This window comes from Volvox carteri (genome assembly GCF_000143455.1).
Source record: "Volvox carteri f. nagariensis unplaced genomic scaffold VOLCAscaffold_22, whole genome shotgun sequence".
Taxonomy (NCBI): Eukaryota; Viridiplantae; Chlorophyta; class Chlorophyceae; order Chlamydomonadales; family Volvocaceae; genus Volvox; species Volvox carteri.
Genome location: NW_003307565.1, coordinates 183,812 through 206,020, shown reverse-complemented (window position 1 = coordinate 206,020; position 22,209 = coordinate 183,812). Strand labels below are relative to the sequence as shown.

Here is a 22,209-nt window from a genome sequence, read left to right as displayed (position 1 = left end):
TTGAGAGCAGTCCCTGTCATCCATATTTAGGTTTTGGGGATTAAGTATATTGAAAAATAAGGTGCGTGACCCCGTACCTGTAGAATTACTCATAAGAGCCGAAGGCTCAAGGGCAAGGCCTGAACGCCTAAAAGCCACAAGAAAGAAGTACCGCACTAGCAGGATAAGATGAAATTAGCGTCCAAGAGCCCAACTTAACGGCGGCCCCAACTCCCCATCAGCAAAGCTCTCTCAGCGTTCTGGTAAACAAAGAGTAATCAGCAGCAGAATTTCGCGGATGGGTTTTTGCAGGTGCACAGGTGCATGACGGCGGGCATACCGCAACATTGGCATGGCCTCTTCATCGGTGTTGAAGTCAAATAACTTGGTATTGAAAACCGCAACGCCGTTAGCAGTGGCCGAAGCAGCCAAATGTAAGGAAGTGCGATGGTTTTGGGGTTCGGTTACAGGATGGGGGATTGCATGGCCCCAACAACAATTACTGATCTGCTACACAAACTCCAGCGCTGCAGTCAACGTTGATGTGCTCGCCTGCTTGTTCCATTAACAGCTTCCAAAACAATTTGGTGAACGTTAGATGCCAGCTTTATGATGGGCCCCTAATGCTTGAAGGGGAGCATTGGGAAGAGGAACTAAAAGACACAAACGGCTCTAAGGAATGCACTTGAATTTTGTTGTATACTTGGATGGCCTGTGCGTGCACTTGACGTTGGGTTCGGATTTTCGCTCCGTATTTACTCGCCTACGATCGATATCGACCGCATTCCGCCACGCGAGTTGAAATTTTTTCCTTTGTCGGGCTGTTTTGCTAAGAGCTGAAGTGCGCTGCCTCGCATCTTACGAGGCTGCGACGTACGTGAGGCGCCTTCGCGCGGTATCCTGCACGGTAAGTCTGGGCTGCAAGCATAGGAGGTGTGCTGCTGCTTGTGCTTCAACGCCACCATTAATCGTTTGAATCGGCATAATTAGCCGTTTCATCTGTACTTTTGCAGGGTCTCCACTCCACAGGCCTCTGTTTGGAGCTATGCACGGGTGCGCTGCCTCGCATCTTCCGGGGTTGCGACGTACGTGAGGCGCCCTTGCATGGTATCCTGCACGGTAGGGCATATCGTTGAGGAACAAAGATGCAAATATTTTTAATAATTTGCTGGTGTGTCCAGTGCTTGTGGCAACTGAAGAAGCTCACTGCGGGCTACGGCGAATTAGTCAGGGCTGAGCAACGTACCTGTCAGAGCCTGTCAACAGCTTCTCGCCGCCGCCGCCATCGCCGTTCCGTCTTCTTCCATCCTTTTGCCTTTGTCCCTCCTAACTCTCTGTCTTCTGTCCAAGCAAGAATGCGGCAACACGTAGCAAAGACATTTCTTGGGAGTACAAAATGCCTGTTTCGTGCGTGACTAAGTAATAGTAAAAGCAAATGTCATCGCACTCCCAGGTACGAAGCAGTTGTACGCTGGTACTCCATGCGTTCAGAACTCCAGATGCACTCGTAACTTAGGTCTGGATGCATTAACAAATATCCGGATCGCTTCCAGGCAAATTATGCATTGCAAAATGCGGCATGTTGTGGGAGCTGCCAGACCAGCGCACCGCATCCTGTTCGCTGAATTGTCACGGGCACCCCCACACTACCACGTTTTCAAGCAGATCGCGAGGTTTTGGAACTATGTTCGTTTACAGCGTGGGTCTGTGGCACACCAAGTTTTGCGACAGGAGATCGCAGAGGCCCTCTCCAACCCCAAAGAGGCTGGATGGGGAACACTAATCTTCTTTTTTTTATTTTCTGGCAGACGACACATAGAAAGAGGCCCCGCAAAGGTTACGTGGGGTAGACGAACGAGTGGAATGACTGATGAACAGGCCATCGCCAGAAGGTGTGGTATTGGAGTTCAGGGGTCGATTGATGAGTGGTTGGAAGCATACGCGTCTAGATGTTAGGCCAGACGTGTACCCATCAGACGGCAAGCAACCAGGAATTCACATGGCGAAGTCTAAGCATCGGATGGGTCTGGCGGCCGAACAAGTGGGCAGGAAGGAGGTGCTCCCGCATATCGTAACGTTTATCCCGTGTTCAGCGAATCGCAAGCTTATGCAGTTTAGGCTTTGCTGTTGGGCATTGGTGACGAACAGAACGCGCAAGGGACGGCGTTATGTACCTAGGGAGGAGCGGGTACGCCCCCGCTGCGGTACTGAAAGCCATATTGAAGCACGTTTTGCTGGACTGTCCGGTGTACGACAAAATCAGTCCTAATATGGATTTTCCGCGCTTTGAGCATATGAAGGACGCTATGACGTCCGTGGGAACCTGAACGTCTGGCAAGGATGCTGGAACGTATATGGTCCCACCGCAACTCTTTCGTCCCCTTTGGTCGTTAGTCTCCTTGCTTTGTCTGAAGTGCGAGGTAGGACGGTGCTTATAGGCGATCTGGCAGCCCTTGAGCTCTCGGCTAGTATTGGGCGGTTTGCAGGTACGGGGTACGCATCCCCACGACCATGTAACACACACACACACACATATATACACACACGCATTGCGAAATAAGATGCGGTTAAATAAGGAGAAGTCCTATCTTACAAAAATTTCATTACTTTTTATAGTTATATATTCATCATCTTGGCAATGATGCAACTCGCCCTCCAATCCCCAAACCTGTGGCTGTGGAGGCTAACCCTAAGCTTGGCTTAGTCCGCCTAACCACAGTTGATAGCAGAAGCCCGACTGCACAGCGACTTCACGACAGTTTGCAAGTCCAGCCCATAACGGCACCGATACCACAGAAGCACATGAACCTACGATAGCCTGGCAGTCGGCACCTTTACCAAGGTCCCTTCATCAATGCACCTTCCTCAACAAGTTCTGTTCTATCAGCAAGTCAAACGGGACATGTTATATGAGGAAGTGGTGATAGACCTGCATTCCTCGCCCGGCTTCAACTCGCTCCGAGACCCCCTCGAACCACACCGACCGACAGACAGACATTCAATAATTCCAGAAAACCCTCGCTCCCCACTTCCGACCTACCCCAGGATCCTTCCCGCCCCGTTGCATCCTCCGCCTCCCCTTCCCCCCAAATCGTACACATTTTTCTGCTAAGGCTGGGTGAGTGGGGACTGCACGGAGGTCGGAACTCCTTGTCTCTACATCCCCTCCTCGTCTCTACATCCCCCCTGTGATAAAGCGGCCCAGAAGCCTCCCACTCTGTAACATTACATTACATTACATCCCCTTCATTGTTTTGTCCCTCCCCGCCCCCAGCTCATCATCGCCGAGCGTACTCCTCACAAAGTCGCACAAGGTCTCCAACACACATGGACGGCATGACGTCGTACAGGGATGCCTGATGTCGTGCATAGCATTGCCGTACATAGAAACGTGCCAACGCGGGGACAGACCGTTGGGAGGGAGAGGGGCAAGGTAAGGTACGCAGGCGTTACAGGTAAAGAAGGGCAGTAAGCGCAGCAGACCGCGATAATGCGGGCTGTGGGGACTCGGTGTGTGTGGATTAGAAACGTGCCTCTGGTTTGTGCACACTCGCAAGCCAACAGGCCACCGCCCGCGAGCTCGCGACGGTGAGAACTTTCAGCGGGTTGTTGTAGAATCCTCTTATACCTAACCATATGGTTAGGCAAATGAGCGTAAGTGCTGCTCGGTGAGCTGTGTGAAGCTGACGGTCTCTCCAGGTCCTGGCCCAGGATTTGTACCTCCGACGAGCCTAGATATCTACTAGATAGACCTACGGACAGACGCCAATACATGCTTTACACAAGCATACATAAGCTGCTCTCATTGCACGTGCAGATGGTCTTCTGGGTGTTTGCAGTGTGTGTTCTGAGGTAAAATATATTCACTTCTTACTATCCGGGGAAAATTTGGGTATCTTTTGGCTCTGGTGAAAAGGAGTGGATTCACTTCCGGCCGCATGTCCCAGCCCAGCCAGAGGACGCCGGATCATACGTGTGTGTGTGTGTGTGTTTGCGTGTGTGTGTGTGTGTGTGTGTGTTTGCGTGTGTGCGTGGGGGAGTTGGGGTTTGGAACGAAGTCCGCTATCGGAAGTCAACGGGGGAAGTCTACGAGCTTTCCTGATCGGAACAGATGCTCAGCGAAATATCCAACAGCATAATTTGCAGCTTCGAACACCGGCCGCTGTCTTCCCCTCTTTTGATTTGGCAGCATAAAATTCCTTTATCCTTCTCGCTTGCGCCGCCTCGCCCACCTTGAGTTTTCCTGCCCCCAACTTTACGGGAATCTTCTTCAAAAGCACCTCAACGTCTGACTCCCTTAAGCCCCGGCTCAGCTGCGGAGGAGCAGGGAAGGGAAAGGCGGTGATGAGGAAGGCCATGAGATGAAGACCGTGTCGGGCAGGGTGGGGAGAATGATTGGATGCAAGGAAGCGGATGAAAGGCAGCTTCAGCTCGCGCAGCTAAGGGAGCCGCCGCCTTCTGGAGTGTGTGGGACAACCGGTGAAGGGAGGTAGGCGCCACGGGCGGCGAGGTAGGGCTGAGGAACAGCAAAAGGTAGGGTCTGTGGGGAGCACACCAGGACGAGGACATTGACGGGCGGCAAGGCAGCGGAGGAGATACCGGCAGGAGGCAGAGGAGACAGAGCAGGGAAGTCGAGAGGAGACAGAGCTGGCAACCAACTTACAATACATCCGTGCATCTGTAAAAGGTATAATACCTGCTATAGCTCTCCCACGAGCTGGGTCCGTTGTTGCGTCAGTACCGATGTGACGAGTGGGCACCGGTGTGTGGGGCCCGCGCCTCCTTCCCCCTGCCCAGTAGTAGGTTTGGCAGCTGCTAGTGTTGTGTTGTGTTGTGTTGTCGGCTACTATACCCCTCTCCACCTTTGGCGGGGAGAGTATGTAACGCCACCTGGTACACATCAGCCCGTCCTCGGTCCGCATTTTTACCCCCTTCCCCCATTCTTACAATCCCCCCTCCCCCCATCCTTACATTCCCCCGCATCCCTCCGTGCCTACCTGCGGCCCCAGCTGCTGTGCTAGAGCCTGACTCATTTTCAGGCTGCTGCCGGAGATGCCCGTCCCCATGTCCTGATAGGATGCGGAGTGGGAAGAGGAGGAAGAGGATGCTGTCCGGGGTTTTGAGAGATAAGATAGGGGGATAGTCGATATGGGGGTGGGGGAAGGGGGTAAGTCGAACCACTAGGGGAATGAAGCAGAGATAGAACAGAGATAGATGGATAGACGTGGTGGGTGGACAAGGGGTGAACATAGGCCGCAGCAGGGGGATCTGAGAACTGGTTTCTGGAGGAGTAGACTTGGAAAGAGTGCCGTACTATTGTCGTACTGGGGCGGCCGTACTGCTCCATACTCTGTGCAAGTCCTAGCCAGGTGGGTTTCCTCTGAATGTTTGTGAAGGCCGCAACCGTTCTCCATGTTCTTCTGCTCTGGACATTATTATCCCGGGATACCTCTTGCCGTACTCCTCCGTGCCGTACACCCAAAGTCCGCGCTTTCCCGTGTTCGCGGATGCAAAGGTGTGGTGCCGGGGACACGGGACTCAGGACTCACCCGCAGGTATAGGTGCCAGCCGGCGATATCCACATACACATCACGGCCTGCAGATGGGATGGATGGCAGACCGTAAATGTGACATGGCACGGCGTGGCACGGTATGGTTGCGGGTGGAAAAGGGCTGGCTTCGGGTTTAAAGTTCGGAGAGAATGGGGTTTTAATCTTCCGTACCAGCGGCCCCGACAGCGCTGTTCAGTGCTGTACTGTGCGGCGCGGTGCTGGATCTAGCGTGCTGGGCCCCCTGCCGCCCCACCTGCTAACACCCCCACAATCCGCTACTACCCAATGCAAGCCACCAGCTCAAAGGGAAACAACAACAGCAATTGCAAGACGTGGGGCAGCAGCAGCGCCAGCAGCCCTGGAGTTGAACGGCCGCATCTGGAAGTGACCTTAGCGCTATTTGATAGGTCAGGCAAGGAGGGCGAAGCTGCGCTGCCATGATGTGAGAGAACAGGCGCAGCGGAGAAAAACGCACGCACCAATGGCAGACGCGAACTCCTCATAGGGCGTCTTGCTGCCGCTGCTGCCCGCGACCAGTTTAGTAAGGTCAAGCCAGCCATCGACCGCTGCGGGTGCAAGGATGGACGGTGACGTGACCCCACCGAGGCGACCTTTGCTCCGTTGGGCCGTAGTAACAGGCTGCGCCGCTTACCGTCTTTGCCTATGCCAGCAGCCAGAGTGAAGCGACGCGGCCGCGACGGGCGGGGTGACGGTGCATGAATGGTCCGCTGCACCCAGCCGCCGCGACTGATAGAGATCACATCTGCGCGTTATATAACTTAGATTGAGCCGAAACGAAGAGCAATCTATCGATTATCACAACTTTCCTACCGCAAGCAGCATGACCAGCGACTTGGGCTGACTGCTTCCTGAGGGCAAGCATAATGTTTAAATCAATCGATGCTCAAACCTGTCAGTACAAAAAAGGTTGGAGCGAGTCGGTGCGTTTAAGGGTTCAATGCAGCTATGCCAAAAGCGTCAATCTTTCATGATAGAGCTGAAAAAGTACATATGTAATGATATGACAAAATTGCTATTTTCATTTATAAGATAACAAAGACCTGCGTGTGTTGTGGAGGACACACGCCTGTTACGGGCTGTGTTGCGCCGATCCTTATGTTCCAGGCCAGCGACAGGGTCCAATGTACTGATCCATGTGCCTGGTGACCTCAATGGCTGGGGCAATTATACATCGCGGAACTTGATTTACTATGCCCCGTAGCCTGCCTGGGCCTATCTGGCCATGCCTATCCTTGAAATCGCTTGGTTCGCTGCACGTTCCTGCATCCTTTCGGCTAGCTTCAGGGGTCATCGACATCCTTTGCGGACAGGTGCTAGGGCGAGCAGGTTACCAGGGGAACTGTTCACAGCCAGGGGAGGCCAGGGGACCAGCCAGAGCTACGCCCCGGTGTCGCCCACCTGTCGCGGTTGCCTGGGGGCTGTAGGCTCCCTCACGGCACTTGCGCAACTGGGCACTTCCATAAGCGGCTCATGGGTGGGGAGCAGGGCTGGACGATATTCCCAACGAAGTCCCTTTACCCACAGCGCTGGGGGGCCAGGCCGGCTAGGCGGTTCCTGGGTCGGCGGTTTCTTGGATTCTGATCCGACAGCATCGGGGGAACAAGGCAGTAGCAGAGGCAACAAAGGCAGCAGAGGCAGCAGAAGCAGCGACAGGAACAGCCAGGGCCAGCACCACGAGCTAAATAAGAGGCATAAAGCAAATTCGACATACGATTTAGTAAAGGGTCGCCTTATTGCCGCGAGGCCACTACTCGGGCGATGTCATGCCAGCCGTCAACCGCGACGCTTGTGTGCGAGGATAAGCGGCGCGGTCAAGTCATACTGTCGGGTCGTGCGCTCCAGGAGTTATGCGCTTCCAGCCATTTGTGGGTGGGACAGTGACCCGAAATTAACACCGCTGCCGCCAGGACGACATCGCATCGCATATCCGACCCGCATGCAACCAAGCCGCACACGAGAGTGGAAATAGCTTATACATATAACACATACATTTGAATCGTGCTGGAAGGTATGCGTATGCTGCGAACATTCTCGAGTGACAGGCAAGTCTTGAGACCTGTGCAGGAGTTCCAAACACGAGAATGGCCAGTTAGATTATACTTCTACGAAAAATGAGAAAATGAGGATAGAACTTTGTGTTTTGATTATAGATGTGGTAGTTTAACGCGTTGTGCTGCGGCAATTGCAATCAAGTGGCGTCGCAGTTACTCATACTGCGAAGTGATGACAGTTTACGCTGAGACCTGATGATATGAAGAGTACACACAATCGCGAAGCGGCCCGGTTCTTTTCTGGGCGTACTCTTTCGTATGCGTGCATAATTCAAGCCCATTACACAGCCATAACGCAGCTCAGATGAGCAAATGTGCACAGCTGTTATCAGTAATACCTCCTGCTATTGTGTATGGCTGGGAATCTGCATGAGGTTGTTATGACGCAGCGAGTTAAGTTCAATCTTTCAATAACCTCTGCAATCGTGCAGTGACCTGCAAAAATATTAAAAGTATAGAATTTAAGGAGGTGAATGGGAAGGTTCATTCCATTATGACCAGGTCGCAACGTGTGGGTGATATTGGGCTTCCGAGTCTAGCTCTGTAGGAAGGTTATCTGCCCGTAACCGCCCGTAAAGCTTGAACAGGCGGCCTCATCTCAGTAGCATGCCTACATATAGGGAAGCAGCTATCCCTGCTAACACATTTCATAAAAAATGATTATATTTAGGTTTATAAAACTAGTACCCGCTCGTCATGATCATAAACATTGCTACAGTTGCGTAACGCGACGACCGAGTAATATTGGTCGTCAATGATCGCAAACCATATCAAAGCTGACGACAAAACATGCCAACCAAAATTCGCCGAAACCAAGTTCAGCCTAGTTTGATGAGGTATTGCGGGCGTTGGCGCCGGCTTAAGCAGTGGTCAAGGAACCATCCCAACCGTAATTGCAATATACCACGAAAGCAACTCAACAATTGTAAGATAAATAAATAATCTGATTCCTGTAACCTTTTCAAATGTACTACATCTTCCCCTGGGCTCCTTCTTGGTGGCGGCTGCCAGCGGCCCCAAGCGCACCGCTTGCCAGATATCAAAGGACAGTTATCTTTGGGACACATTAACCGGTACTTGCTAGGGTTCAGCTTATCTGCCATGCTTGCTTATTTTGCCTCGTTACTAACCTATACCTTTAGTTCCGTAAGGGGGCCAAAACGTATTATACGTGGCTGCCTGTTGGTGTGAAAGTGTACGGAACAAAGGTAAGGGAAGAACCTTTGGCTCAACATGTTTTCGTTCAGCTTAAAATCGTTTCATTTGAACGTCGTGCGGCTGCAGCGTTTCTTCCGCTTCCGGGGCCCTCTTGTTCACACAGCCTAGCGTTCCCTTCCAAGCTCCTTCCATTATCTGGCGTCTTGAGCCTTACGCGGCCTTGTGAGCTCGTGCCCGCTGCTGCAACCCGCTGCCATGGTCCTGATTACAAGATGGAGCAGGACAGAGAAGTCAAGAGAGAGCCAAGCCGGCCAAGCATGGCCAGCGTTAGTATCACAGCATCAAGCGTTATTACCAGTCGCAGGCATCGAGATGAAAGCCGGGCTAGCAGCTGCATGGATGAAACACAGTGGAGGAGGTCTACGGCTTGAAGCGGACAGACGGACAGACAGAACCCAAACAGACGGACGCACGGACGGATGGACGGACTTTTGCACAGCCCGTCACCTCTTTTAGAATCAATTCCCTAAGCTATAGCGTTTAACGAATGGACATCAACTCAGATTTTTGAGTTCTACGGCATTGAAGCAGCTTCGGATACCTGATGGCGTGAGCCAAGAAACTCAAGCATCGCTTCCCAAGCCTTGCTTTGCTCTTTGAGCTTACAGACCTTCAAGTTCACGCTTTCGATTACATCTTAGTAACAGTGAATTTGGTCACGACCGTTGACCATCGCAAGCATCACAGGACGGCTTATCACTTATGACATAGCGACGCCTTCAATGTTTGTTTCGTTGCATATAAGCAATTTAAGCCTGTCCTTACAGATATATCATTGCATTTGCGCTGTGACGTGCGTGTTAGCGTCATCGCTTTGGACGTGGACCGGAATGCATTGTTACTACGGGTGTTGATGGCTCCAACTACAGAATGAAATATAATAAGAGAGCGGAACCATTCCCCGCGCTCCATGTCCATTTGCAGCTGCTCGCTTTCCATTCATTTTCGTTGCTTTCTACCCACTTTTGGTGATGTACGCTGGACCCTAACGACTTAATTAGAACTCGTTTGTCCTGGCGCGATGCCGTCCCTGCGGTCCATGAACCTGGCACCCTGGGCCTTACGAGTTCTTCCGGACCCGGTAATCAAGATAGATAACCGGAGGTGATTTGTCCAAGCCCAACGACATTGCACAGATTACTAGGAAAAGCAAGGTCGGAGGTTCACTTACTTGCGGAATCTATTTGCAAGCCAAGAGGAGGTTCTCTTTCTATATCGCCGTCATCTGCGCACACAACACTTCAGTCATAGCGGTGTTTTTAGAAGTTAAAGCAACAATGCCGGTCGTGCAAATTGTTGTGAACAAGGAAGCCAGCCCTGACACAAAGAAGGCCGTGGCCAAGGGTTTAACGGAGATTGTTGCGGCAGAATGCAGGGTACGTATCATGACAGTTGATGTCTCCAAACTGGTTACGTGGGGCGTTGCATTTAGTGGACGTGAGATGTCGGCAACCCTGTTGGGGGCTTTACCTCCGAGCGAAGAAAATGATGTGTTTCCTATCTCTGAAGGACTTGCAGTAATCCAAGCATATGCTCAACTCGCAGGGAGCAGCTTTGCGCAGGTGTCTCGGTGCTTGCACAGAGAATCTTGATCGGAATTGTTGCACAACACTTTAGTTTCCACCATCAACACGCTGTGCTCTCCTGTCACGTACCGTGACGTAATGCGTGTGACCTCGCACGACCACAGGTGCCGCAGGGTCATGTCCATGTCCTCATCCTCGATAACCAGTTCTTTTCGTTTGGGGATAACTACGAGAAAACTGCTGCATATGTAAGTTTTGAAGTTCTAGAGGCCGAAACGCAATCAAGCTATCTAGTCCCCGCGGCCCTAACCCCGCAACCCTTTAAGCCTTTCGGCTTTCCAGCCCTGTTGCTCATGCACCCTGCTGCCGCACGCTCAAGGAACCTACGCAATCGCGTCAGGATTTGCCCATCCTTTCTCGGCATTGCCGTTTGAACTCTGCCATGGAATCGGCGGCCGCACCCATCCCACCTCAGCAGCCATTCCTGATTCCTCCTGCAACCTTCTGCATCGTCTGCCTTCACGGTTACGTCATTTCGGCACACTTGCTCTCATCTGACATCATAACATTACGCGACATTACACTTGCACATACGGCCTGGTGCCGCATTACATGCGGCGCGATATTCGTGGTGTGGCTTCATTTGTCTGGGCTTCTCTCCGGACCCAGTTCGCAGGGAAAACAATTTGTGCTTTTTGTGAAATTAGGTTGAGCTGCGCGCTCCTTCATCCGCGTCCTACACAACATAGCACCAAACGTAGCAAACCGCACTATGCTAAACACCCACACGACCCCCTTTCGTTCGTCTTGATGTTCGCTTGACGTGCCATTACCTCGGCCCCCCAAACCCAACCCGCCCTGCTCACCTTTCGTGTCCTTCCTTCTGCCTCCTTTACATCATTCCAAAAACCGCTTCGCTGCATTGCGGCGCGGGCGGTCGCCCTCGGCCCATTCATTTCACGGCCCACTGCTGCCGCCGTCGGCTCCTGGATTCCGAATCCGCAATGGCCGCCCACCATCTCTTGTAAAGGTGACTGTTCGGAGCAGCGCACAGCAGATTGTTCCAGAAGCCCGTCGGAATCTTGTGGTCGAGATGGTCGCCATCCTGACGACGGCCTTTGCAGGTATGCTTGGGTTTCATGGTGAAGGTGTGCTGGCGAGATAAGTTTAAGCACACGTTTGATGGGCTTTATCCGCTGTACCTATAGCTGCGAATGTGGGGTTTCTGGGAAAACGGGGAGGGGGTGTTTGAGCTGCACCTCTTGACAGGTAAGCGCATTAACAGGATTACGGAAAGAAGGAAGACGCAACCCTACCCCAGGTAGGGAGAGGTGAACCACTTGCCAACTCGGGGGCCTGGGGCTGGCTGGGAGGGTTTTTCACTTGGTTACTGCTGCTGCTGCTGCTGCTGGCTGCTGCTACAACCGCTACGTTAGCTCTCGCTAGCACAGCGAGTTCTTGTACGCGAGAGAGCAGCTTTTGGGGATCAACACGCGCAGAGAGCGCACGTCCTTGGAGCGCACGCTTATGTGGGGAAGTGAGAGTCACTCACCTTAACTGGTTCTCCTCCTTGAGCCGCTCGTGCTTCCCTTGAGCTGCGTCCGAGAGGTTCCTGGGGCTCGGCTGGCCCGCACCACCCCCCTCCGTCGGTGACCGGACCTCTTCCCGACCATCCGGCATCTGGGGGCGTCAGGGTGATATCATTCTAGCGTGATATCATTCTTTGCCTACCTTGCCGGCAGCTGAATTCGTGGTTTTGCATTCTGCATATATGATGTCCGTTTCCCCCCTCCCCCACTGGCAGCAGCTTCAATCGTGTGTGCTTCAATCGTCTTTCCCCCACTGCTCGAGATACGTCTTTAAAATTTCACCGCTGCTCGATGGCCTGCCCGTTCGTCCGTTTTCCTGGGGACGATGTGAAGATGTCCTTTGAGCGTACCTAACCTTTCCTTTGAGACAGTAATGCGCCCACAAGCTCTTGTTGCGGAAATAAGCGCTCGTGCGAGACCTCTTCCAAGAAACGGTCGCACGTCTGTTAACCTTTGTGCGCACCGATCTGTCCACACGACTTCCCATCTTTTTTACATCTTCCAGTCTCACACCGTCTCGTAAATCCCCTTGTCTTCGCAACGCAGATTTGGACCCTTATCGCATCAACACCTTTTTCGAGGAACTCCCCGTCGAAAATATTGCAGTAGGTGCGCACATTGCGACTTTCGCCGCGCCGGGCAGCACACGCAACAGCCTTGGGGGCGCGCAGCAGCAAAGCGCAGCCTAAACAGGCAATCCCTCGGACCAATCCGACCAAGCTTCCTGCCTAACCTGCCTCCGCACCAAAACTTCTCTGGAAGGGTCGTGCTTGCCATCCCGGAGCTTTTGCAGGAAAGAAAGCAGTCGAAATCGCATCCCTTAGCAGGGCCTAGGAAGCCAAAATATGCACGGCCGAGATGAACGGTTTTGCATGATTTTGCGGCGGAAGGAGCTGCTGCTAGAGACACTGATGCGGCTGCCGCCGACAGAAAAGCTTTCAAACAGAAGTATTTTTATCAAGTTTGGTGAAGCAGGCTCCCGGATAGAGCGGTTTTGTAGTTCCTGTGTGTGTATGCGTATGTATGCGTTACGTGTCACGGAATCATTGAATGCTCTTGTGGACTGAGCGAGGGAGATCGGTGGCGGCGGCGATTGATACGTTGGTGGTTGGTTGTAATTCGGGAGGACTGGTACACTGGTGCTGGGTGTTGTGCGTTACAAGTGTCGTGGATGCGCACGGGCACCTGTTGCGGGTGCCGGGGCGGGTGGGGGAATTGTGCATGTGTGGGTGTCATCGGGCGGGGTGGGAGGCTGCTGTATATGAAGTAGTCGATGGTGGAATGGTTGGAGGAAATGTGCAATAGGTGTTGGGGGTCTGCTGTCATGTGGAGTTTGTGGATGGATGTAGTGGGTCGCAAGGGTGGGGTGGGTAACGTTTTCTTTGGGTCGCAGCTACGTTGCTGTTGCTGCGGCGAGGCGAGGCGGGCTTAGATGCGCGGTGGGCGGCCGAGTGGGCAATACGCTACGCAGGAGCCGAAGTGAAGCAGTTGGGCGCTGCGCCCGGCACGCTTTTAGTAGTTGCATGATGGCGCGTTACGATTGAATGTGATAAGAGGTCGTCCGTGGGTCGTCGCTTTAATGCACTTTCCATGGCGGCTTGAGGAGCCGCATTGAAGCAACTTGTGCGCGGCACGCGTCGCTAATAGCCCGTTTAATTACAATCATGATCCCTGTCAACATCACTGTAGGTTGTTTCAGCTACTTGTTTGGGTTTGCGCCAGACCCGGACTAGCCAAGATGCCAAAAGCCGATGAACAAAGTAATCCTAACAGTGAGCAGAAGTGCGTATACCTGTAAATAAAAAACGCTTGTTAAAGTCGCTGATGCAAAGTTGGCAGTTATCTGTTTCTGGCGTGCCGTCCGCACGTCCATGACATAGGGCGGTGACAGTTCAAAAATCTCCCCAGACAGTTTTCATTTCGTTGCAGTGCGTTATTCTACTCATTGAACAATATCAGGTAATCTATATTGCCCACGTCGATAAAGGGGCACAGCTGTATTCGGGAGTCGCCCCCACGGCTCTAGCGCTTGAGTTGGGCGAAATGAGCCTGTACTGCAAGCGACACGGCGGCCTGAGCTTCACTCATACTGAAGCTCATGACACGGTAGTATATATTAATCTTTGAAACACCAATTAATATCAGCGAGCTTTGCGCATGTCCATGCTGTTGCGAGTACGGCTAGGATTGTCAGCACCATTCATAGGATAAAGGAAGCCATAGAACATTGTTTCTCATATAATGTATAATGCCATACACTCTGGAAGCAGCTACGCGAGGTAATACTTAGTTGCCTGCTTCGTGACGCCGCTATGTCGGTAACGAGAACAGCTTGAACGTCGTCGGCTGTTGGCTGCGAATCGCCAATAGTGGAGAGGGATATCCAACTTCAATCGTGCCGCGTAGTGCCGAGTCCCCTTCAGAATCTCAAGTAAGCATGGATGCTCTTGACCTTCCATGCCGGTTTGGGGCCCATTTTTTGTTTAATGCTCGTAACAGTACTTCATACCAACAATCGCGTTGAACTCTCGAGCGATCCTTGTCCTTGTCCTTGTCCCCTTTGATTTCGTTGCGTCACTGCAGTTGCCCCTTATGGCCACTTGTGAAGCGTTTCGTTGGCCTCGTGCTCGCGTCTGATGCATTTCATATTGAATCTGGGTGTCAAGCACGCGGTTCAGCATCGCCTTGCGATGAAAAGATGGTCCATCTGTGATCGAAAGCTCGCCATGGTGGGCGCAGTTGGTGGGCGGGAACTGGTAGACCAGCTTCTCTAGTATTGCAATATGTTCACAGTGGCTGCTATTGGAACTCCTGCTTTTGGTGGAAATCAGTGGATACTGGTGCATGCGACCGCATTTTCCGTGCTTCCGTCCTTTGCCCGCTAATACTGCAAGCATGCCCAACGTGGTTAACTTGCAACGCAATCTTGTATGATATATATTAACTTACAACTCCACGCCTTCGCTTCTTGCAGCCTCGCGTCACCGAGGAGCGACAACTTTGGCGAACTGCATCCCATGGACGCCACCCTCAGCGCCTGGGTTCGCGAGGCGCAAGTTCAAGAAGGAACATTTTTGTCGAAAACATCCATCAACTTGGAAGACGCGCTGGCACAACTCCTCGTCGCGACCAGCCGCCCCACCTGCCACCACCAAAACGTTGCGCCGCCCGGCGCTCTGCTGCCTGGCATGGACAGCGTTTTAGCACCAGGACTACATTCAACCTCTCAAGACTATGAAGCCTCGCCTTCCGCATCGCTGGGGGAGAGGGTACGTAAGAACCCGAACCTTACCAGCCTCGGCCCGGATTCGGTCTTTCCAACTCGCGCAACAGCTCCTCCTCCTCCTCCTCTTCCACCCCCTCCTCCGCCACCCCCATCCAGCAACCGCGCAAGTAGGCGCAAGGGCAACGGCATCAGCAGCAGCAAGAGGGCTAACCATCATCACAGCACCAAGGCCGGCAGCAAGCGGGGCCCCGGCTGCATCTCCGAGTCTTCGCAGCCGGACACCACCCAGCTGGACGTCAGCGACGGCTTCAACGCAACGGAGACAGAACCTCTTCGGAAGCGCAGATGCCCGCAGCCCCTGCAAACCCAGCAGCTAGATCTTAATCAGGACGCTCAGCAGGACCTGAGCCCCACCTTGGCGCGTCTGCTGGCGTCCGTAGCCGGCCTGCCTCCCGCACTGCACATCGCAAACGCACACGTACACAGGCATCCTGCATCCATGCACATCCCCGTCCGCCCCACACTTCCCGAGCTCCTCAAACTACCTCCCACCACCGCGCCCGCTACCGCACCCGCCGTACCCTCTGCACCCGCCGCGCCCGCCTGTCATTTCCCGCACAATGCTACTGCCGTTCCCGCAGCTAGGCATGTCCTAGGAACTGGACAGGCGCGTCGGACCCATGGGGATCCATGCACCTTCACGCCAATGCATAATGCATGTGACGGCGGTGACGGCGGTGACGGCGGTGATCAGGAGCTTACGGAAACCAATGTTGGCAGTGGAATGGGCGGGAAAGGCGCATCAATGGCAAGCAGTGGCCGACTGCCGTTCGAGCTTTCCGGCACTTTCTTGGAGCGTTTTCCAATGCAGCGGACGCTAGGTGTGGGAGACGCCCCCCTAGGACTGGGCGCCACAGCCAGCTTGTCCGCTGCCGCCGCAGCCCTACCTGAACATGGCAACTTGAAAGCCGCCAGCGAGGTAGGACGCCTGGGAATGCGCCGTACAGCCGACATCGCCGCAGCGGCAGCAGCGGCGGTTAATGCCGGCGTCCGCAAGCCCCACGGCAACAACAACGGCAGCTACCCCCTCCTTACAATCGAGCCGCTCAAACTGACACCGCTGACGCCGCTCCAGCCAAGCATCAACGAGTACCATCCCCTGCAGTACAACGGCAGCCGGGGCCCCGACGGCAGCAGCGGCTCCGCTGCCGGCGCTGTCGTCGCCGCCGCTGCCACCGCCGCTGCCACCGCCGCTGCCACCTTTGGAAGGGAACATGACGACTACAAGGTCTTAAAGCAGGGCGACAGAAGCGACGCCAAGAAGCTGACGCCGATGCTGCAGCCGCCCACAGCGGTGGCGGCGGCGGCGCCGCCGCCGCCGCCACGTTATACGCCCATCTCTCACTTCCCCAGCACCCCCATCGCCCAATACCATCTACGCACCGCCGTACGCATTCCGACCTTCCACTCCGGCGACGGCGGTCTCTGCAAGGGCCCGCTGGGGCATGAGGAGGCTAGCGGCAGCGGCACAGGCATGGGGCTTGGACCTGGCCAGGAGACACAGGGTCCGAGGCTGGGCCTGCGATTTGTGAACAGCAGTTCTAGGCACGAGGCCCCCGCGCCGGACCAGCCGCTGCGGTCGTACTCACCAACCCTGGAGGAAGCGCTGCTGTTGCTCTCCGCGGTGAAGGGGGACGCGGTTCGATCCGCGTCAGAGGCGACGGTGGCAATCGTGACGACTACACCGCCGCCGCCGCCGCCGCCGACGACGACGACGACGACGGCGGCGGCGGCGGTGACGAGGACAACGAATCCTGTGTGCAAGACGCTGCAGGGGGCGCCTGGACATGGGCCGTACAGTGGCGGCAACAGCAGCGGCAGGCTCCCGGACGCCAGAGAGACACAGCAGACTTGTTGTGGGAACGTAGCGGCAGTAGCAGCAGCACAGGGAGTTGCGAGGTCAGCGGCAGTAGCATCCGACGTGGCTTCAAAAGCAGCAGTTGTAGCAGCAGGAGCAACAGGGCTGTGTGCAACAACGGCGGCAGAGGCCACCACAGCTGGCGGCACATCTGACGTGCCAGAACTTTCTAGCCTCACCTCCGTCGCCCCGGCCGCTGCTACTGCTACTGCTACTGCTACTGCTGCTGCTACTGCTATTGCTGTCACTACTCCAACCGCCATCAGCCACGGGGCCCGTTCAGAAGAGGAAGGTGACGTCAACGGCCTCAGCGGCGGTCCCCGCGTTTTGCCCCTTCCGGCCGTTGGGGCTCTCAGTGGGCCCCCCTGCGGCGACATGAAGAGCAGCAGTGTGGGAACAGCGGAAGCAACCCAAGCAGCAATGGCCACAGGGCCTCAGCAGGACGTGCGGCAACCTTCAATCCGACATCTCAACGTGGCCAGCAGCGGCGGCGGCGGCGCCGGCAGCGGCGACGCCAGCACTGGGGCCGCCGGCATGGACAGTGGATTCAGCGGCGGCGGCGGCGGCGGTTCCGGCGTTAACGCAGCTAGGCGTGTCGGCTCCGCCGCCGCTGCTACTGCCAGCGCCGCAGCTCCCGGCGCCGCTGAGGACGTCGTCAATGGCAACAACAACGGACCCGCGGGGGCGCCGTCTGGGGGCCCCTCGGGAGCGGAATCCCCAGTGACGGCGGCGGCAGCAGCGGTCGCTACAGCCGCCGCCGCTGCCGTCGTCGCCGCCGCCACTGCCCCGGAAGAGCGTACCCTGCCGAGCCCCGTGCTTGTCGGCATTCCTGGTGCCGCCGCCGCTTCAGTTGTGGGGCTGTTTGATCCGGTGCGCTACCTTCTCCGTCGCGATTGCATCTTCCTGCTGAACTGCTCTCCAAACACCTGGGTCAGCCGGAGCCATTTCGAAAGGGTAGGTTTTGCGGTTTTAGGGTTTTAGGACTTTTCCTGCCTTTTGCATCGGGTTTCGGTTTTTGATGCAAGAGGTTGGGTAGCAGTTCACAACAAAGAACACAAGCTTCGTGGTGGTCGTTAAAAAGGGAGATTACATGTTCAAATTGGAGGTCTGGAACTTTCCTCGCACACAGGGGTCTTAGGGTTTGTGGCCCGCTGCTGCATTCATTTCGGTGTGAGGACCGTTGAGAAGATAAGGGTAAAAACTGTTAACTTAGGGTTTTAGGGCTGGCGTAAGGAACGCCAAGAACACCAAGAAGTATCCCCCCTCATGCCCCTTTTCTCCTCCTGCTTTGAAATCTCATCTCGGCATCTTGTTGCGTCCATGTCTTATTGCGCTACAAGTGCCTACCAGTGCGTTTCTGCAGTTTTGATTTTCTGTCCAATTGAGTGTTACAGAGTGGTTGGCTTCTGGGCTATATGTATACATATATTGTGTTTAACGTAGAAATGAACGCCTCCTGGACGCCTCACTTTCGCCTGCACTTCCCCTTGACGTCCCAACTCTCCCAACCTGATAGATCTGCGGCTGTGGCACGGCGAAATGGTACCGCTCAATTCGTGTACTGGGTCCCGCGACCGCCGACGCCGCCGACACGGACCCATGGGTCGGTCTGACGACCAGGCGCAGTAGCAACGGCCGTGGCGAGCTGCTTCAAACCTCATCGCCGCAGCAACGGCATCCGTCGTCGCCGCCGCAGCCATCGGCGTCGTCGCCGTTGACACCATCGCCGCCGCCGTCTCCGTCGCCACCGCCGCCTCCGCCACCGCAGCAGCAGCAGGGGGCTAGCGGCAACGGATGCCAGATGGAGACCCTGGGCGAGTGGCTCACGCGAGTAGGGTTACCGCTGTGGATGGGTCCCAGTCGTACTGGTCCCAACCAATCGAGGAGCCAGCAGCCCGGCCGCAGCAGCGTCGTCAAGTCAGGCTTAGGAGCCGCCGCCGCAGCGGCGGCGGCGGCGAGGAAGGCTGCAGAAGAGGCGTTGCTCGCGCCCGCTGGCAGTAGCATTCAAGCCTCCGCCGCCGCGTCAGCGATGGCTGCAGCCAACGCAGCTGCCAATGCGGTGGCGTCGGCGGTGGCGAGAGCCGCGGGGGATGGCGACAGATCGGGCAAACAGGCCAGGGGCAATGTCAACGGGGCGGCCGCCGCCAGCCTTTCCGCTGCCGCCGCGGCCGCCGCCGCCGCCGGCGACTTTGAGGTAATCAAGGTTTCGTCGCCGGTAGCAGAACCACGCCCGTCTTCACCTCAGGTCTTGGTCGCTGCCGCCGTCGCCGCTGCCGCAACTGCTGCCGCCGCTGCCGCTGCCGCCGGCGGCGCCATATCGCCCAAAGCTCAATCTTTCCCGCGGGACGATGACGATGCTCAAGGTGGCAAGAAGCGTTGCCTGGATCGGACGGCATCGGAGGGTGGATATTGCAGTAGCAGCAGCAGTAGCAGCCAAAGGGACGGCGACGACCGTGATGCCGTTCCGATGTCGCGACACAAGGCCACGCGACAGGGACCGTACATCACCGTCTCGCTGGCGGCAGCGGCAGCCAGCCCCGCTACACCTGGCGGCGGCATGTCGCTGCCGCCTCCGCCAGCGGCTGCTTTCCAGCCGCCGCCGCCGCCGCCGCAGCAGCAGCAGCAACACGACGGGGGCCTGACACTTATTACATCTGTTGCGCTGCAGAAGCCAAACCACGGGGCCCCCGGCGCGAATGCGGCCACAGCTGCAGGTGCAGCTATTGCCGAAGTTCCGTCGGCTGGGGGCGGAAGCTCTCTGTACGGCAATGCCGCCGTTTGTAACTTGCAGAGTGTTGTTAACCACGGGGTACATTGCGACGACTATCCTTGCGGCGCCACCGGGCCTCAAGCAGTGACGCCGCTAGTGGTGCAGCCAAGCAAAATTGCCCAACGGACGCCGTACAGTACGAACCCTTACACTGCCGAAGCCGCCGCCGCTGCCGTTAACACCCCGACAGCGGCTGCCATCGCCGCCACCGCCGTCGCCGCCCCGGCCGCCAACCCAGCTGTGCCTGGCTGCGTCGGCGGTGCCCGCTTAACTATGCCGGCCTCATCACCAGCTATGCCTCAGCAGCAGCAGCAGCAGCAGCATGGAGCAGTACTGCAGCCCGCACAGGTCGTCTCCGACGCACCGGAGCGACGCGAGTCACCACAACAGCCCCCTACCGCGGCTACAGCCCCGGCTACAGCGGCAGCGTCTGCACCAACCGCCGCATCCTCTGCCCGCCGCCGCCCCAGACGCGAAGTGCCAGTACTGGATTCCGAAAAAATTCCAGATCTCGCCGTTGCATCGGCCGGCGACGGAATCCTTGCGTATGACAACGTCACGGTGTACGACGCTGGTGGTCAGGACATGGTCTGGGCAGTGCCGCCGCAGGCGATGCCGCCCCATCAGGTTGCACGACGAGCGAATCCCGGTACGAATCCTGTCGCCAACACAGCGGCCGCCGCCGCTGCCGCCGCTTGGCGGCATGGCGGCAGTACCTCGACCCAGCACAGCGTGCCAAACACGGCGCATCGGCTGCATCCCGGCGTTGCGGAAACTGACAGCGGCGGCGACGACAATATGGTGGCGGCGCCTCTGCCGCCTCCGCCGCCTCCGCCGCCACCGCCGTACTCACACGCTGTGCCAATGTTCATGCCGCCGCTGCTGCACGGCCAAGGCTACATCCCACGTGTCCCTACCCTGGTGACGGCAGCCGTACCGGTACGGCCGCAGCCGCAGCCACCTGCGTTGCTGGTTCAGCAGGTGCCGTACGAACCACCAAGGGCAGTTGGGGGACCCGCCCCACATGTGCCTCAAATGAATACACATTTGGTGTTTTCCCCCCTTCAGCCGCATCTGGCTCAGCAACGGGTTGGGCTACAGCATAGCTCCTACGACCGGCCGTACAGTGCCGTACATGGGCTTCGCCCGTCAATGCACGGCACCGTATCGCGACAGGGCGGCTACCCCGCCATGGCGGCAGATCATGAGTATGGTGCTGGCGGCGGCATTGGCGGTGCAATGCGTCGGCAGCAAGTCACCCGCGCGCTGCCGTACGGCCTGCCGTACCCTTCAAGTCAGCGGCAACGTTGGGAGGACGAGCGGCGGCAGCCGCACCCTTCCGCGGCGGCGGCGCCGCCGCCGCCGCCGATCCTATCACATGCGTCCCCTCCGCCGCCACAACAGGCTCCGCCAGCGACCGCAGCGGCATGGGCTGCCTTCCCCGGTGGTCATGAGTACGTTGCCGTACAGGCCGCTGCTGGTCGCATACCTCCGGATGCAGTTGCCGTCGGGACCGCTGCAGCAATGCCTAATGCGGCTCTCTTAGCCGTACCTGCCGTACAGACCATGCAATTTTCTCCTGACGGCGCATGGGTCCTCACGCCTAGCAGGGCCCAGGGATGGCCCCTGCGCTCCGTTGTGCTCGGCCACCCGTACGGCAACCTAGCTCCAAGCAGCAGCACGCAAGGACCTGTACAGCGGCAGCATTTGAGGCCGTACTCTGAGCCGTACTCACAGTCTACGTTCAACGGGCCGTACGTCGACGGCGGCGCGGAGCGCTTTTGGATGGAAAGTTCCGTATGTGAAGAAGGCGCTGTGGGAGCAGGTCTTGGAGATCGCTAATATGGAGTTCAGGGATATGTACCGTCTGACGGTACGACTACTATACTACTACTATTACTAGCCAAGATTAACAGAACGTCATTCAAAAAAAAGATACTTGGCGATTACGTGTTGTTGTTCTTACTATTATTGTCGTTGCGTTTGTTGAAGAGCGGCTTGTGGGTTTTTGTTGGCTCGTCCAGTTTTGCTCTCGCGCCACCGATCTGACTGCTGAGCAAACGTGCGCAATGGTCGGTGTGGCACTTTGGTCGGGTTCTTAGTCATTTGGGCTTTAATAGTTTCTTTCCCTTGAGGTTTTAGCTCTTGAGGATATCCTCCGGTACTAGGTGCAACCCACAGACACCCCCCAAGTGAAGCATCACGCGATCCAACGGGAAGGCGCGATATGGCGATATGTGAGCTTAACAATCCACAACTCGGAATGTGCAATGTGCTTTCTGTTTCGGAGCGCGGGAGGGGCGCACTAGGAGGTTTAGATTCGCCTCGCGGGTGCCAGCCACCACCCTGATCGACGACG

At 56.1% G+C, this 22,209-nt stretch overlaps 3 protein-coding genes across 3 annotated transcripts; 2 read left to right on the top strand and 1 right to left on the bottom strand.

The window, feature by feature from the left end:
* Positions 1–3,257: 3,257 nt before the first annotated feature.
* VOLCADRAFT_117769 (uncharacterized protein) lies at positions 3,258–6,414 on the bottom strand (the record flags this gene model as incomplete). The annotated part of the gene is made up of 6 exons (XM_002951082.1): positions 3,258–3,335; positions 4,212–4,292; positions 4,977–5,048; positions 5,529–5,575; positions 6,011–6,097; positions 6,363–6,414. The coding sequence occupies 6 exons, from the start codon at positions 6,412–6,414 to the stop codon at positions 3,258–3,260; spliced, it is 417 nt and encodes a 138-aa protein (XP_002951128.1).
* A 3,538-nt stretch (positions 6,415–9,952) lies between these two features.
* VOLCADRAFT_104979 (uncharacterized protein) lies at positions 9,953–13,669 on the top strand (the record flags this gene model as incomplete). The annotated part of the gene is made up of 5 exons (XM_002951165.1): positions 9,953–10,197; positions 10,512–10,595; positions 11,378–11,471; positions 12,483–12,545; positions 13,626–13,669. Exons 1-5 carry the CDS (start codon positions 10,099–10,101, stop codon positions 13,667–13,669), a joined length of 384 nt encoding a protein of 127 aa, XP_002951211.1. The 5' UTR covers positions 9,953–10,098.
* A 1,501-nt stretch (positions 13,670–15,170) lies between these two features.
* Positions 15,171–21,692, top strand: rlsM (uncharacterized protein; the record flags this gene model as incomplete). The annotated part of the gene is made up of 8 exons (XM_002951164.1): positions 15,171–15,205; positions 15,319–17,121; positions 17,704–17,950; positions 18,858–19,794; positions 20,321–20,499; positions 20,782–20,831; positions 20,919–21,144; positions 21,255–21,692. 8 exons carry the CDS (start codon positions 15,171–15,173, stop codon positions 21,690–21,692), a joined length of 3,915 nt encoding a protein of 1,304 aa, XP_002951210.1.
* Between the last annotated feature and the right edge of the window lie 517 nt (positions 21,693–22,209).